The 15,932-nt window shown below is 39.4% G+C and overlaps 1 protein-coding gene across 11 annotated transcripts in view; it reads right to left on the reverse strand.

Annotated features, from left to right (window-relative positions):
* Positions 1-14,657: 14,657 nt before the first annotated feature.
* mycbp2 (MYC binding protein 2) overlaps positions 14,658-15,932 on the reverse strand; it is a 339,346-nt gene continuing 338,071 nt past the window's right edge. For all 11 annotated transcript variants that reach the window (XM_076264226.1, XM_076264236.1, XM_076264232.1 and 8 more), the window contains one exon: positions 14,658-15,886. In XM_076264226.1, coding sequence (XP_076120341.1) covers positions 15,771-15,886 — 116 coding nt within the window. In that variant the 3' untranslated portion in view covers positions 14,658-15,770. The remainder of the gene's footprint in view (positions 15,887-15,932) is intronic.

Here is a 15,932-nt window from a genome sequence, read left to right on the forward strand (position 1 = left end):
GTGAGTAAATGTATTTCGTTACTTTCCACCTCTGCCTGCTTGCTAAATCCTCCAGTGCCAGATCAAGCTAGCTATCGCTAGATAAATAACTAGTTTAGAAGTACAGACACTGCCCGTCCAAAATCGTTAGGACACACAATCTGACACAATCGTTCTGCAATTTTCGAACAGCTGATTTGTATCTTGCACGAAGACTATTGGATAGTGCTAGGCAAGTTAGCAATTGTTTGCTGTGCAGACATTATGAATAATAAGGTCGTAAAACTTAACACCGCACACCGCAACATTTTTTTCCTCGCTTTGTGCAAAGAAAAACTATAAATCGTGTGTCCTTCATTGATAAGGAAACATACTGAGGTTACTTACTTTATGAGCAAGCAATGGTAGTCTGAGCGCGATCCAGGATCCAGATCCGGCCGCCTTGTTTTCTCGATCGATTTGCTCGACGTGCACACATACAAATCTTTTTGCTCCTATTATATCACCTAGCCAGGAGCAAAAGTATCGTCACTCGTAGAAGCAGATTCGAGCACTTGTATCAATTGACTTGTAGTCGTGCAAGAAAATCAAAGCGATCTGTAGAATTTTATTAATGAGAAATTATTTCACAGATGCACAACTTCGGATGCATTAGTTCACATGTGGGTTTACAAATGCACAAATGTTGTGCATGTTCTCAGATTATGAAACACGGATGTGCAAATGTTTTTCGCACCAACTGCGCTGCAACGATTGGAGCAAAAGTGTCGAGTGCGTGACTCTTGAAAGTTGTGACTCACAGGATAGGATTTGTGTACCTGTAAAAAGGATTTGTGAACACGTAGCCCCTATTTTGTGTTAACAAGATATAAAACAATATGTACAACTTCAACTTTACTGTTACACATTTATGACTTTAGTGTGCACATGCAAAATCTGCAGTTAAATCTGCTCGCCACTTTTGCACCCAATATACCTTCATAGTAGGCCTACTTGTCTTTCCATTACTGAGTTGTGGGTGCAGCCAGAGACTTTCTAATGTGGAGACACAGCACTCAAAAAATACTCCATAGAAATGCATGGGGCTAGTTTGTCATGCCAATATGGCCGTTGTCTACATATATCCCTCGGCAAAACGTCGACATGTGAATACAGTGAGCCAATCATGTGGTGTGATGTGAATACATTGAGCCAATCATATGGTGTGTTGTGAAGATATTGTGCCAATCAAGTGTTGTGATCTCGCCGCTGGAGCAAGATTGGTGTCGTGAAGCCTTGCGCACGCGCAGTTCGACCCAAAGACTGTGCCCGATGAGTGCCCATAAAACGTTGGTATATGGCCGCCGAGTGGAGGGACTTGCCTAAAAGGACTTTGGTGCAGCTCACTGACTCCAATCTTGTATCATCTTAATAACCGTCTTGTAGGCTAAAAATGAACACCGTTTTGAAACATGTAGACAACTCATAGCAGGAGCTAGCTTATCTTATAACAAACGTGACCCAGCGGGGTTAGTTGTAACTCATACCTGTCAACACTCCCGTTTTCCCCGGGTTCTCCCGTATTTCAAGGTCATCTCCCGGCACCCTCCCGTTTTGTTATTTCTCCCGGAAAACTCCCGTAATTTGCATGGCCTTCAAACTTCATTTTAAAATCATTGATCCATTCATTTTTTCTATTAGTCTGACATCTCCCAGGTTGCCAGATTGTGTATGAAATACACCCTACACATACACAATCACTTACTTTCAATTTCAACCGTTTTGTCATAGGGTTAAAACCTGGCAACCCAAAACCCAAATAAGGCAGCGGGTGCGCAGCCTGAATCTCGTAAGCAAGCAGGCTAGTTGAATGGCCTACTCCAGAACTAGCTGTTGTGAAATTGTTGGGAATTTAATTGATTAACACATCACATAAACTGTTATTGAGTGTTGTTGATACACTGAACTTGTGTCCTCGGAACCAAATCAGACAGCAAGCAGCTTTGGAGTTTTGGAAGTAGGCTGCAGGCAGGCAGCTGGTGGATTGAAGTCAGGGCCTTGATTTCCTTTCTCTGAAACCAATTGAGAGTTTCCTTTGCTGAATGCTTTCGATCATTGTCCTGCTGGAAGGTCTCTAGCCATGTCTCATCCTCATCATTGTCCTGGTGGATGACAAGATTCTCCCAGAAAAAATGGCTCCATTCATCATTCCTTCAACTGTATGAAGTCTGCCAGTACCATGAGATGAAAAACAGCCCCACACCTTGATGCCTCCACCTCCAAACCTCACTGTTGGTATGGTATTTTTATTGTGATGCACAGTGCCATTTCTCCTCCAAATATGGTGTGTAGTATGACATCCAAAAAGTTAAATGTTGCTCTCGCCTGACCAGAATACATTCTCTCAGTATTTCATAGGTTTGTCCAAATGTTGTGTAGCAAACTTTAAACGAGCTTCAACATGTTTTTCTTCAGTAATAGAATCACGCGGGGTGAGCGTGCAGGCCATGGCGGTGGAGTGCATTACCTGGTCCTCTTAGGACCTTAGGCTACACTTCTGACTATCCTTCTGACTTCCTGGTCAGAAATCTTGTGAGGAGATTGATGATGCAGTGATGTTCCTTCCACTTGCAGATAATACTGCTTACTGGATGATTCCGAAGGTTTGAAATGCATCTGTAACCAGTTCCATATGTTTTGCAACAATAATGAAAAGCTCTTTGCTTTGCTTTAACATTATGAAATGTTTCTTGTGTGACACCTTGGTAATGAAAACCCTTTTTATAGCTCATTAATATGTACTAATCCATCTTATATTAATTTGCACAGATAGGAGGGATAATTACTCTCTAACTATGTATAGATTCCAGCTCGTTCCTTGCCATTCCTTGCCTTTGTGTACTGCTTTTTCTTAGCATGTTCAATACTTTTTCCTGTGCCATTCCACTTTTTTACTCATAACTCTACTTATGGACATTAATGTTTGGATTTTTTTATATGTGTGGATTACCTAAGATAATACTAATGTCTGGTGAAAATGTCATGCAAATAGCCTCACTGGAAGTATACTTACTGAAAAAAATGTTGACGTGTTCAATACTTATTTTCCCCGCTGTAAATAGATCAGGCTCCCATTGAAGTACCAACCAAGCCCGCACCTACATAGTCTCAGTAACTTAGCAGAAACAGGTTGTGTCTTGGTATAGCTGCTGGCTACAGAGCTACACTGTCTGCAACTCTTTGTTCTACTCACAGGATTAGGGTGTTTTGGATAGTCCTCTACTTGATGGTATATGCATCAACATAAATTACACATATGTTACACAACAACAGTATATTTAGCCTTTAATGTCACTGTCACTTTGTTAAATATTGTATTTTAAGATTGAATTTCTGTAAGGATTAATAGGTGATCTCTTTAGATAGTAGGCCGGGGCTGTGACATAGAAATGCACTGTGGGAAATGTTATATTAGTTAGCTGAATTGTAACATTAGTTAGAACAATTTCAATACACGTGTTGTGTTTAATAAACATACAGTATACTTTACTTGTAATGACCAAGTTAGGTGAAATAGGAATTCTCAGTAGTGTAAGCCCGACAAATTTATTTGACGCATGCTCGCGTTTAAAAGTTTCAAGCATTTCTGTCCCCGATGTCACAGCAGCTCCTTGTGGAAGCAGCAAAGAAGAGTGCACATATCCGATGAGATTTCTGACGAGGAGCAGAAGATCTCTGGCCTTATTGTTTATAAATAGAAAATGATATGGAATAGAAACATCTGGAATCTATTTTTTTCAGCTTAACGTTGGCTACAAAGAGCATTCATAGCCTAGAGAAAACAATAAATTTTTCATCTGAAATGTTCCAGGAAGATAGGCTTACATATTTTTACATTTCTTCAATGCATTCTAGTTATATTTCATGTACTTTATTTCATGTTGAGGTTTGCTTCCCAGCATGTATTGCAATTCATTTACTGCATTTTAGGCTATTATTAGTTTGTTTTGAATTTTGAAACAATATGGTTGGAACAATTTAGCCTAGGCCTACTCTGATGATGTTTTGAACAATAGGCTACAGGATATGCCCATTAAAAAAGTCTTATTATGAAAAAGACACCGTAGCCTAGATGTGAAAGTATTACATCTAGCCCGGTATAAAGGTCCATGTCTACTTAAACTCCTAATGATCCATATAGAAGCATTCATGAAGCCTACAGGAGGTAATAACGGGTAGGCCTAGTAACATTGCATGTTTTTTAAAATTTATTTTTTACCATCGGCGAAATATAAATGTCGCGTGCATAATGTTGAGGTGACCACTAGAAGTACGTTCCCTCAAAGTCTCGGGGACGTGCACGTGGGTCGTTGGACTGCGGCCCCCGTGCACTGAATTCAAGCCACAGTACACTGTGAAGACAGTAAAGCATGGTGGTGCACAATACATGTTATAGGGATGTTTCTCATACTGTGGTGTTGGACCTATTAATTGCACACCAGAGATCATGGATCAGTTTCAATACATCAAAATATTTGAAGAGGTCATGTTTTCAACAAGACAATGACCCAAAACACTAACCTGACCCTAGCCAGATGATTTTCGTTCCGCTTAGCTCCGCCTAGCTTCACTCACATCCATCTGGGACCTCTTCCATTGAGAGTGATTTCTGCAACCGACTTTATGGTTCAGCCAATCAGGACGCAGGGCGGGAGTTTCATAGATGTGACATAGCGTAGAAGCGACTGTGAGACTGTTATTAGCGTCACGGGTTGGCTTCGATGTGAGTGGTTGAAGTAGCACGTCAATAGATGACGGACAAGTGGCTTATTCAATCATATGCAAGCATTTTTTGATTAGGCCCAGCCTTCTGAAGCAACACTTCAATGGATCGGTTCCAGATGGATGAGTGGAGCTATGCGGAGTGAAATTCATCTGGCTAGGGTCAGGTTACCAAAACACACCAGTAAGCAAAGTCTTGGTTCCAGATTAACAAGATTGACATTATGGAGTGGCCAGTCCGATCCCCAGACCTCAATCCTATAGAAAACTTATGGAGTGACATCAAAAATGCTGTTTCTGAGGCAAAACCCAGAAATGCAGTGGAATTGTGGAATGTAGTTCAATCATCCTGGGCTGGAATTCATGTTCACAGGTGCCAGTAGTTCAGGGGTGGGCAACTAATTTCCCCAAGGGGCCACATGACAAACTGGGACTGTTGAGGAGGGCCGGACCCAAAATACCGAACTCAAGTCTGAACTCAATTCTGTTCAATTCTATTCTGTTCTTGTATAACATTAAGTAAATCATATGGTTTTGTTTACTAGTCGTAAGAACAGATGAAAATGTGAGGGAGACAAAGGAAAAACAGCAATATTTAATCTATGTCCAGTATTTAATCCTCATTCTCGAAAATTATATATATAAAAAAGTACTACAATATCTATAGGCTAGGTCATGAAAATGTGAAGGAGTCAGTACAACCTAGGCCTGTGCCACCATTTCATCAACACTCAGCAATATTTCATCATTAAATCATCATTAAATTAACTCTATGCAGAATTAGACTACGAAAATGTGGAGCAGACAATAGTAGGCTGTCATTAGTTAATCAACATGCACAAAGAAAACTATTTTTAAAATGTAGGCTATGTTTTTGCTTTAACTTTATGCACATAACTGTGATTGGTCAACTCGCTCTTTGTGTTGAGCCGGCTGCTTCAAGCAACCTGTGGGTAGTATCATACTAGTTCGCTAACATAAGCTTTGCAAATAAACTCAGACATATTTTGGTTACAATTACGGGGTTATCCGATTGTAAACTGTCTATCTGCCAGTAACGTTTTGAAATGAACACTTCGTATCGCCAACGAGCAGCAGTAGGAGTTCGTTCTAACAACCTTTGCGGTGGTGAGCGACGCAGACATAAGAGACACAAAACTTTGAAAGGTTTACGCCGACGTAAAGGCAACTGCATTGTGTCGACGCAGAAGCATAAATTCTATTCACCAGCACATCAGTGAGGGTGTTTACGTCTTATGCATCCGCGTACAAATAGCAGTCGCTTTCAAAAATAAAAACAACGATATTGATTTGCATGCATTATCTCTATGCTAGGCTCTTGACTTAACATTGGAGCTGCTCTTCGATAGGAACGCAACCACTTGGGGCGTTGGTTTTCACTTTCCCTCCCTATTGTTCTTTCACGGACCTTACGTGGGCCCATAGATATATACACTAGATGTCGCCTTCTGCTTCTCAGCATGCGTCAACACCGCCGCCATCTTGGTACAGGGATCTGAAGCGCTAAACTAGTTCTCCTGTATTGTCAGCGTTACCTATTTAGCGACGTTTGGCCATCCTCAGCGATAGAAAACCTTTTTAGCGATTAGCGACAAATTTGGGAACTTCTCACAATGATGGCAGATCGGCTTCTTTGTTGTTGAAACGTAAGAAAATCACCTTTCTCATGGCTTTGTCATTTATGAATTCATACATCTCGTTTGCCCATGGCACTGACCCATGATTATAAAAGTAACGACTGGCGTAGCCTATGTAGTAGCAGAGGTAAATGTTCTACAGATCTACAGCAACTTCTGGTGAGATTACAACTTACATGAGTAAACGAGACGAGGGGTATGTGGCCTCAACCAGAGCCTGTCTACGAAGAGCCTGTTTACTTTCATTGTATCAAACCTGGTTGCAGTTTACTCATTGTTCCTCTAGGGGCCGCCGCTAGCTAGTGCAGAATGAATGGGAGTCTATGGGGCTAGACGGGTAAAATGTATCTTTCGTCTTAAGCTTAGTTTTCTCTAGACTCAACCATAAATACATGCCTGTCAGTTAGAACAACCCAAAAAACTAGATAATTGCTTGAGATTTTGACGATTTATGGTGATTTTATTTTCGCTAGATCTTTGCCCAGATTGACGCTAATGCATTATAGAGGAGTGGATCACTGAAGCAAGATGGCGTCTCGATTGACGCATTCGTTCCAATGAACAGCAGTAGTCAAGGCAACATCTAGTGTATATATCTATGACGCGGGCCGGTCAGGGAAAGCCCACGGGCCGGATGTGGCTCGCGGGCCGTATGTTGCCCATGTATGCAGTAGTTGGTCGACTCCATGCAACACAGATGTGAAGCAATTATCAGAAATAATGGTAATACAACTAGATACAGCACCCTTCAGAATTATTGGCACCTCTGCTAAAGTTGACTAAAAACTGGTATAAAAAATAAACTGTTGGTGATTTATTGTAATCTCACCATGAAAAAAAAGGAAAAATACAACATTGAAGGGAAGCCAATTTATTTTGAGGAAAAGGAAAATCTCATAAATAAATAAATATTTTTAACAAAAACACGTCGCTTACAATTATTGGCACCCCTGCTTGTAATACCTTCTTAAGCATCCCTTTGCCAATAAAACAGCTTGTAATATTCTCCTATGACAGCCCATAAAGTAAGAGAATACAAAGCAAGGGATTTAAGACCATTCGTCTTTACAAAATCTCCCCAGATCGTCCAGATTCCTAGGTCCACACTTGTGCATTCTCCTCTTTGACTCACCCAACTGTTTTCCTATGGAGTTTAGATCAGGGGACTGATGGCAATGTCTGAAGCTTGATTTTGTGTTCAGCCAACAATATTTATTTTGATCTGGACGTTTGTTTTGGTTCATTGACCTGATGAACGATCCAATCATGACCAACTTTTAGTGTCTTGGCAGAGATTGACAGATTTCCTTCAGATTTTCCATTTCTTGGTGTCCATGCACCTTAATTAGGTTCCCAAGGCCTTTGGGAATAAAAACAGCCCCACAATAGCACAGCCCCTCCACCATAATTCTCATTAGGCATGGGGTATAGCCAGTATAGCCATTCTTTTATGTACTCTAGCTCTACATCCCAGTGACATCCAACAAACTAAGCCCCCATCACCCCCCACCCCGCCTAATGCCTCCTTGCCTGTGCCTGTTGAGGTGTCGGCGACCATGGCTTGACAGGGACAACAAGGAGGCGGACATCCCCCAGCCCCCCTCCCCCCCACAACTGCACTACCCTATCCCATCCATAGTGTCTATTTATTTACAAATGTACATACTGTAATTACACTTATACATAGCCATATTCTTCTGCTCTTCATCCTGCACCCTCCTATTCTTAAAGGGAAACTTGGCAGGATTTCCACCTCTGCTGGAGAAATTGTGCATTATGCTATTTCAAACTGTGGGAAAAGTTAACGATAAAGCACATTGATTTGTTTACAAGCTAGCGAACGGTTAGCATAAGTTTGGCAGAACTATGTAGATGTTACAAGGTAAGAAACACGATTTAAAACGAGTTTCTTGTTTCTCACTTCTCTTTCCGGGACGGTAGCCTCAATGTTGCAAGGTTGATTTTCCGCCTGGGGATGCTAGGCGCAGCGGGGAAAGTCACCATTTTCACCGGAACAGGTCATTTAACCATCCAAATGATTTCTAAACGGGTTTATTACGTTGAAATAGTTGCCAAGCTCCCCTTTAATACTGTTATAATAATGTTACTGTTTCTGCAGTACAATGGTACTGTTACCACACTGCACATATCTGTTTATAAGGTTCATACTAAATATCCACATTTATTCAGTTTTTCTGTAATATATTCTGTTAATACACTGCATATATCTATATTGTTCTTACTACTACTATAATGGTACTGCCACTACATTGCACATATTATCTGTACATGTTGTTCATACATAGTTCATATTACATAGCCATATTTATTCTGCTCTTATAAGATTACTGCTAATACACTGCACATACTTACATACATTGACAGGCTGGTAAGGAAAGCTGGCTCTGTAGTGGGAGCTGAACTGGAGTGCATCACTTCACTATCTGACAAAAGGACCCTGAACAAACTGATCAACATCTTGGACAATGAGTGTCACCCACTCCACAGCACTATTGTTAAGCAGAAGAGCCTGATCAGCTGGAGACTTCGCTCACTGCCTTGCACAACTGACAGACTGAGAAAGTCATTTGTCCCCAGGGCCATTGAACTGTTCAATGCCTCACTTAAGGGAAGAAGAGAGATAGACTTCTCTGCATAGTCTGTCTGCCTCTTCACCCCCTCTATGTTTGGTACTGTCTGTCCACTAGCCACTTGTACCACTGTCTTTATGCCTCACTGTTTGCGTGCTATATTAGCACATTAGCACATATGCATACCCCCCCCCCCCCCCCCCTCCATGCCACAGCCGAACTGTGGCCACACTTTTCTTAAATAGTTAAATATATATAGACTTTACTTTACTTTATTTCTGCATTGTTGCACTGTTGACTTACTCATTTGCACTATCACCATGACCACTATCACCATGACCACTATCACCATTGCACTACCACCATGACACTCATTCACACAGAGCACCTTACCATACCTTACTATGCACAGAGAATCACAGGCTCAGTTCCTGCCTCAGTCATTGCAAGCGCCTCTGATTTATTAATCACCACTATGTGGATACTGTTTTTAGAATTGATTTAGATTAAGTGTTAGTATAATTTGTATTTTTGTAATTTGTATTTTAGTATATTTTTATATATTGTATTAAGTGTTAGTATAATTTGTATTTTAGTATATTTAGCATATTCTTTATCTTCTACTGTCCTTACTGCTTAGTTGTGTTTTTATATTATATACTTTAATTACTCTTTCTGCTGTTAAAGAATGTGTTTGTGTTGTATGTATGCTGCTGAGACCTTGAATTTCCCCTGGGGATCAATAAAGTATCTATCTATCTATCTATCTACTTATATTTAATTTATACTACTCTAAACCAGTGGTTCTCAAATGGGGGTACGCCTACCCCTGGGGGTACGTGAAGAAACTCCAGGGGGTACGTGAGATTTTAACCCTTAGAACCCGATTGACGCAAAGTGCGTCAAAAAACACAACCTTTCTTCTCTGTTACATTGCTCCAACTGTTTATCGCAGCGAGATGAAACCGTTATTGCGTGACAGAGCAGAAGTGGGGCTTTCCAACGAGACAACACTTGTCTGTATGTTAAAGTATGAAAATAAAAAAAAAATCATGAAATTAAATAAAATTGCATCATATTTACAGTCTATACTTCTCTGCGTTCACCTGCGCACCCATTACTTTCGTTTGAATTACTCGCGAACCCGTGGACGCATAGATACAGTATATGCCATGCATGTCAGATGAAAGAGGAGACACGGAGCTATCATTTGATACCAAGTACATCCTTCTGGGTTATAAACAGACGAAGTGACAGCAAAATAATAAAGCTCGACTTACCTCACGTTTTTGTCTGTTTTTGTGGCAAAGCATGTTTATAATCCAACGCTATTGTGAGTTTCTCTATGGCAAAGAATGTTCATAATCCGGTTTTGAGATCCTAGCAAATTCCTGCATGGCATCCAATTCAAGGCTCACATTGCATCCCAATTTGTTCGACAAAGAAACACCTTTTTTGCCTTTACTTTGTTCATGGCAATGCAGTAAAAAGTTGTAGAGAATCATAGGTGCAGACACCATAGGCACACACAGACTAACACGTAAACTCGGGTCAAGTCAGGTCAGATCAGTTCTGTCACAGATATGGAGCGCAGAAAGGTCATTTTTAATCACTAAATAAAAAAATGCCATTTATTTCTGTAAGGCGCACACCACATATGTCTGTAAATTGCTCAGCCCCAGAGAATCCCTCCACCATGGCAATGGTATTGGCAGATTCAGGACAGTCTGCCCTATACACACACATGAAATGCATGTCGAGCTATGAGCTTGCTGTGGTGAGATACATGTCAAAATATAAGAATTTTTATAATACGCTTTTTTTTTAATTCTTTAAAAATCAAAATAAAATCAATGCTAGTACTAATACATGAAATAATTAAAATATACATATATTTAAAAAGTAGAATCCATGCCAAAAATACTTTAAACAACAATTATTTAATAAATATTTCAGGAAAATATAAGTCATGAATATATAATTTCAGTAGGCTATTCAATTTCATTATCCTAAAAACCAGAGTCCCCCCCATACCAGGATGGTTCGACCAGTGGCGTAACAAACCAATGGTGGGCCCAGGTGCGAGAGCACTACGCAGGCCCCATATCGACGAACTTTGGCCCAGGATGAATTAGCTCTGATACATGCAATACATTAAGGGTGACTTCAATTGTTTATGCAAAGGGCCTGAGGCACCGAAGTAGTTTAGTAGTTACAGATTACAATTTCAAATAAAAAACACACGACTACATATCCATTACATGTGAAAACATTAAAAAAAAATTTTATTAACAGCCTGCAGGCCAGGGTAATCTAATATTACTGCATTAGCATGGAATTATGGGAACACTCAATGCGCCTCTTCAACCCTCTGCTGAAACTGCAAGCGTAGATTGCTTGCTTATAAACTCGCACTGCGCAGAAACAAAACTTAATGTAGCCTAACTTATTTAACCGTCCAGAAACCAAATAAAATCATTCATATGCATACAATCCCCAATATGCGTGAATTAGGCCATTAGAAGAAGGCCATCTTACGAGCCTTTCGTTGTGCAAAATCGTCAACGATGTTCCCAATATTTAATGCTCTGGCTCTCGTATTTTCAATGGACAGGATAGCTAACCCACGGAGCCTCTCCTGCCCCATACTGCTCCTTAGGTATAGGTCTTAATAAGTTTGAGTTTGGAAAAAGATCGCTGTTGCCACAGTCACAGGCAATGTCAGAAACAACATGAGTACACACTTCCCCGAATGTGGAGGTTACACTGTCATAATCTACCACCAGCATTTTGGCAAGTTGAAAAATAGATGACTTCTGTGAAATCTCTGCTTTAAAGCAAGACCTGAATGAGAGGAGTTGTGTTGGGAATGTTGGTGCAATGTCCCTGCTATAATGGTCTGACAAACGTCTTGCTTTTTCAAGCAGTTCATCATCACCTGCGAGTTGAAGGGTCATAGGACGTAAAGACTCAAACACATGACAAGTTTCCCGCATACTTGCAAATCTTTGGGAGAGCTGACTGATTATGATGTCCAGAGTTGCATTAAATACCTGCACTTTGAAGTATCTCTCTGCATCGGTTAAGAGCTCATCTTCCGTCAAAGTGACGCTTCACTCTCCGTGCTCTAACATTCTAAAGTTATAAAAAAAAAAAAAAGGAGGCAGGGCGGGGGTAGCGACGGGCCCCGGGAGGTCACGGGCCCTGGTGCGACTGCACTTGCTGCACCTACTATAGTTACGCCACTGGGTTCGACACAACATGCCACCCGCCATCACCATTGAGTCAAAACTCAAACGATGGAGTCGTGGTTGAATCGTAGCGGTAATTCTTGTGTGCTGGTTAGGGGGTACTTGGCTGAAAAAATATTTCACTGGGGGTACATCACTGAAAAAAGGTTGAGAACCACTGCATTAGTTAAATGACTGGACAGGCTTTTACCTAGCATGCCCTCTAAATAATCTATTAGCAGTAAGGTCACTTTTGAAGATTTTTTTGGGGACTTGGTGACCCCAAGATGATACTTTTGTCTGTAACTCTCCAACAATGGTTCTTATGGAATTCTGCCTATCTTACCATCCTCTATATTGTACGTGGGTGCAAGATAACAATGGGTCCTTGTCCAAGCAAGTTTGTCACATTTCCAGATAATTAGAACCTTTTAATCATTGTTTTAACTGTAAATATAGGCATTTTTAACAAAGTACCTAGTTGTCATAGATATTCTCTGACTTACAAATGTCAACACACTTTCTTTTTATTTAAATTTAGTGTATTCTCTTGTCTTTCCGATGTTGAAAAGAGGATTTAGCCTCTGTGTGACTATTTTCATACCATAGTGAAAAGAAAGTCATGAACTACTTCTGAAAGTTAAGACACTCTGATTAACTTAAATAAATTGAAATTAGATAGGAAAATGCGTGTTAGGTTTTGTATACAAGATTTTTCAGGGGTGCCAATAATTGTGAGCAAGTTGTTTTAGTTAAAAATATTTATTTCTTTATGATATTTTCCTTTTTCATAAATTTGTTTTCCTTCAAGGTTGGATTTTTCCTCATTTATTTCATTGTGAGATTACAATAAATCATGAACAGATAGTTTTTTATACCATTGTTTTTAGTCAACTTTAGCAGAGGTGCCAATAATTCTGGAGGGTACTGTATTGCAGTGATTCAAAGTAAAGCAAAATCTTGAGACATTTTTCAGTTTATACAGTAAATGTAAAGTGAGTTTGTAAAGAAAAATGCAAACACTGCTATTATTTTGAACAGCCTAACATTGCTTTTTCTTTACTTTCTGTAAAGTCATAATACAAACTTGATCAATTTTGGTCATGTTTTGATTTGAAATTGAATGTGCAGTGTTCCCAATGCATTGATATTATGGAATTAACAGCTATTCTAAGGATTTTGAGCTTTATTCAATTTTTTAAAACACACTGCTATTATTCTGCACACAACTGTATCTCCAATTCTAGGGAGTTTTTCCTTGCCCCTGTTACTCATGGGCCTTCTTGTCTTTTCTCTGATTGTCTAACACTCTCTAAAGCGCCATGAGACATGTGTAATGTTTTGGCGCTCTATAAATAAAATTAAATTGAAAAATTGAAATTGAATTTCACGACGGCCACGGCTGTTGTTGCCCCTTGCATTGGCCATGATCACAAAATGCTAAGCATGCATGTAGGCTATTTGAGTTTCTTAAAAGCTGAGCTGTGTTTAAATTGTTCAATACATGATTTCATAACAGGCCAAATAGAAAATACAGTTCTATGTAATATGTCATGTTTCATGTTTTTGTCATGTTTCATACAGTGATGCAGGTCTACTGCTGTGAATAGGCTAAATACAACTTTGATCATTTTTATGTAGCCTACTGTATAGTTAACTTTGGCCTTGGTGCCCTGATGTGTGGCCTTTGTGCCCTCCGCCAAATATGCCCAACTGAAGGCCAAGTGGATTTGCACCTAAAATAATGAAACTTCAAGCCTGGTTACCATTTAAAAAATCATTGATATGGAACGGTGATTAAACTTTTTTTACCAGATCTACTTCATAGATATCCCGTTATTAAGAATTAATAGCCACCCCACCAGGCCAGCCAATCAGAAAAGAGTATTTCATGTCTCCGCATTATCCATCATTATGCATTATGGCATGTATGGCCCAATACCCCATACTATACATTATATTTATATATATACATATATTTATTTTATATTCCATAGCCTGTCCATAAACCTGAGCAATATACTGTACATATATATTACATGTATGTATGTATGTATGTGTGTGTGTGTGTGTGTGTATATATATATATATATATATATATATATATATATCTATATATATTAATTAGTTATATAGAATGTCTTTATACTCAACATACTCTATTTATCTCTGTAGACATGCCATCTGGAAACCCATATTTATCCAACTATACACTGTACATTATTAATCTCTATTGTCTACACAGCCATACTCGACCTGTACTTGGTACTTTAAGTATCGATTGGCTGACATTCCTGATATTCTTTACAATGTCAATAAATGTGGAAGGCCCTGTACACTCCAGTTCTGCGCTCTATTTCTTAAACAGCCTCAACAGAGACAATGGTAAACTGAACATATGGCTAAAAAATGCAATATGAAAGAGAATACCACAACTATATGGTGAAACAGAAACCCTTGTTTATTACCATTCAACTCCACCCACCACAGTTACTACAGAGCAAATTCACAATGATTTAGTTAGAGAGCAGCTGTTTATCACACATCTTGCAAAGACCCTGCATTTTTGTAGCCTCCTCCTCAGAAAGTATTGTATATTTATGTAATTACTACACCCCCCGTGTATTCCAGCAATCAATCTGCAATCAACAGCATAGTTACTTGTAGTCATATATGTTGTCAAAAACACAGAAAAGACAACAACAAAGAAAACGAAACGATGTTATCAGAATACTTTAAGTTTTCACATAAACCTTTCAAAGATGGCAAACATTGGGATCATTTTCTGTGTACAGAATATGTTTGAGGGTTGGGGATGGGCTTGCTGCTTTATTTACCATACAAAAATGTACTTCATAGATCATGTGACTTCATAGACATACATTCCATATGTCTACAGCTGCAAGAGGAGGCACACCCAATATTGCACGTCATGAAAAGGTCTGGCTGAAAACATCTCAGAATATCGAACAAAAGTATAGAGTAGCAACTTTGGAATACACCCATTATCAATACTATTATTATATACAAGGTAATTAATTCAGACACCAAAACTTAACATTCCTTTTTTCCTGTTTGGTTACAAGAATGTACCTTTTCGTCCTGTCAAACCATGATGCACTGAACACGGAATAATACTGTACAGGATTATGAAAAAGTCTGTTTACATAAAACAATATTTTTAAATCATAGTAATGATTCTGGCCCATCTCTTTTCACTCATCTATTCTGACTCTTTTTTACAGTTCATTTAAAAAGACAGGGAACCATTTCAGTAATCCGTGCTCAGTGGTCAGGGAATGTGCAATTTTTATGGGAGCCCTGTATTACAACAGCCACATGCACACACTTCACAAAGGTAATTACGCGTCTACATCTCTCTTTTTTCAAAGTCATTCTCTGAATCCCTGAACATATTCTGGCCCTCTGATCCATGTTTCCAAAGCAGGTCATATCTTCCTTGTTAGGCCTATTCTTAAACTCAACCACAATGCTCAAGTGGTTAGCAAGAATCCAGACAAGGGATTCATCAAAGGCATTAAACAGGGTCCTTAGAAGGTGTGTGCATTTCTGCATACTCCACAACCCAAGGCAAACTCTTCACCAGTTGGTGGGTGGACCACATGCAAGGGACATTCACTTCCCTCGAGCTGTTTACCTTTAGGTCCTATCATAGAGAGAGAATAGATAGGTTAAATGTTAAAAAGTTTATA

This window comes from Alosa pseudoharengus, unplaced genomic scaffold, assembly GCF_046254945.1.
Source record: "Alosa pseudoharengus isolate Yale_2024_CS ecotype anadromous, Long Island Sound unplaced genomic scaffold, YU_APseudo_1.1 YU_APseudo_1.1_scf_3, whole genome shotgun sequence".
Taxonomy (NCBI): Eukaryota; Metazoa; Chordata; class Actinopteri; order Clupeiformes; family Clupeidae; genus Alosa; species Alosa pseudoharengus.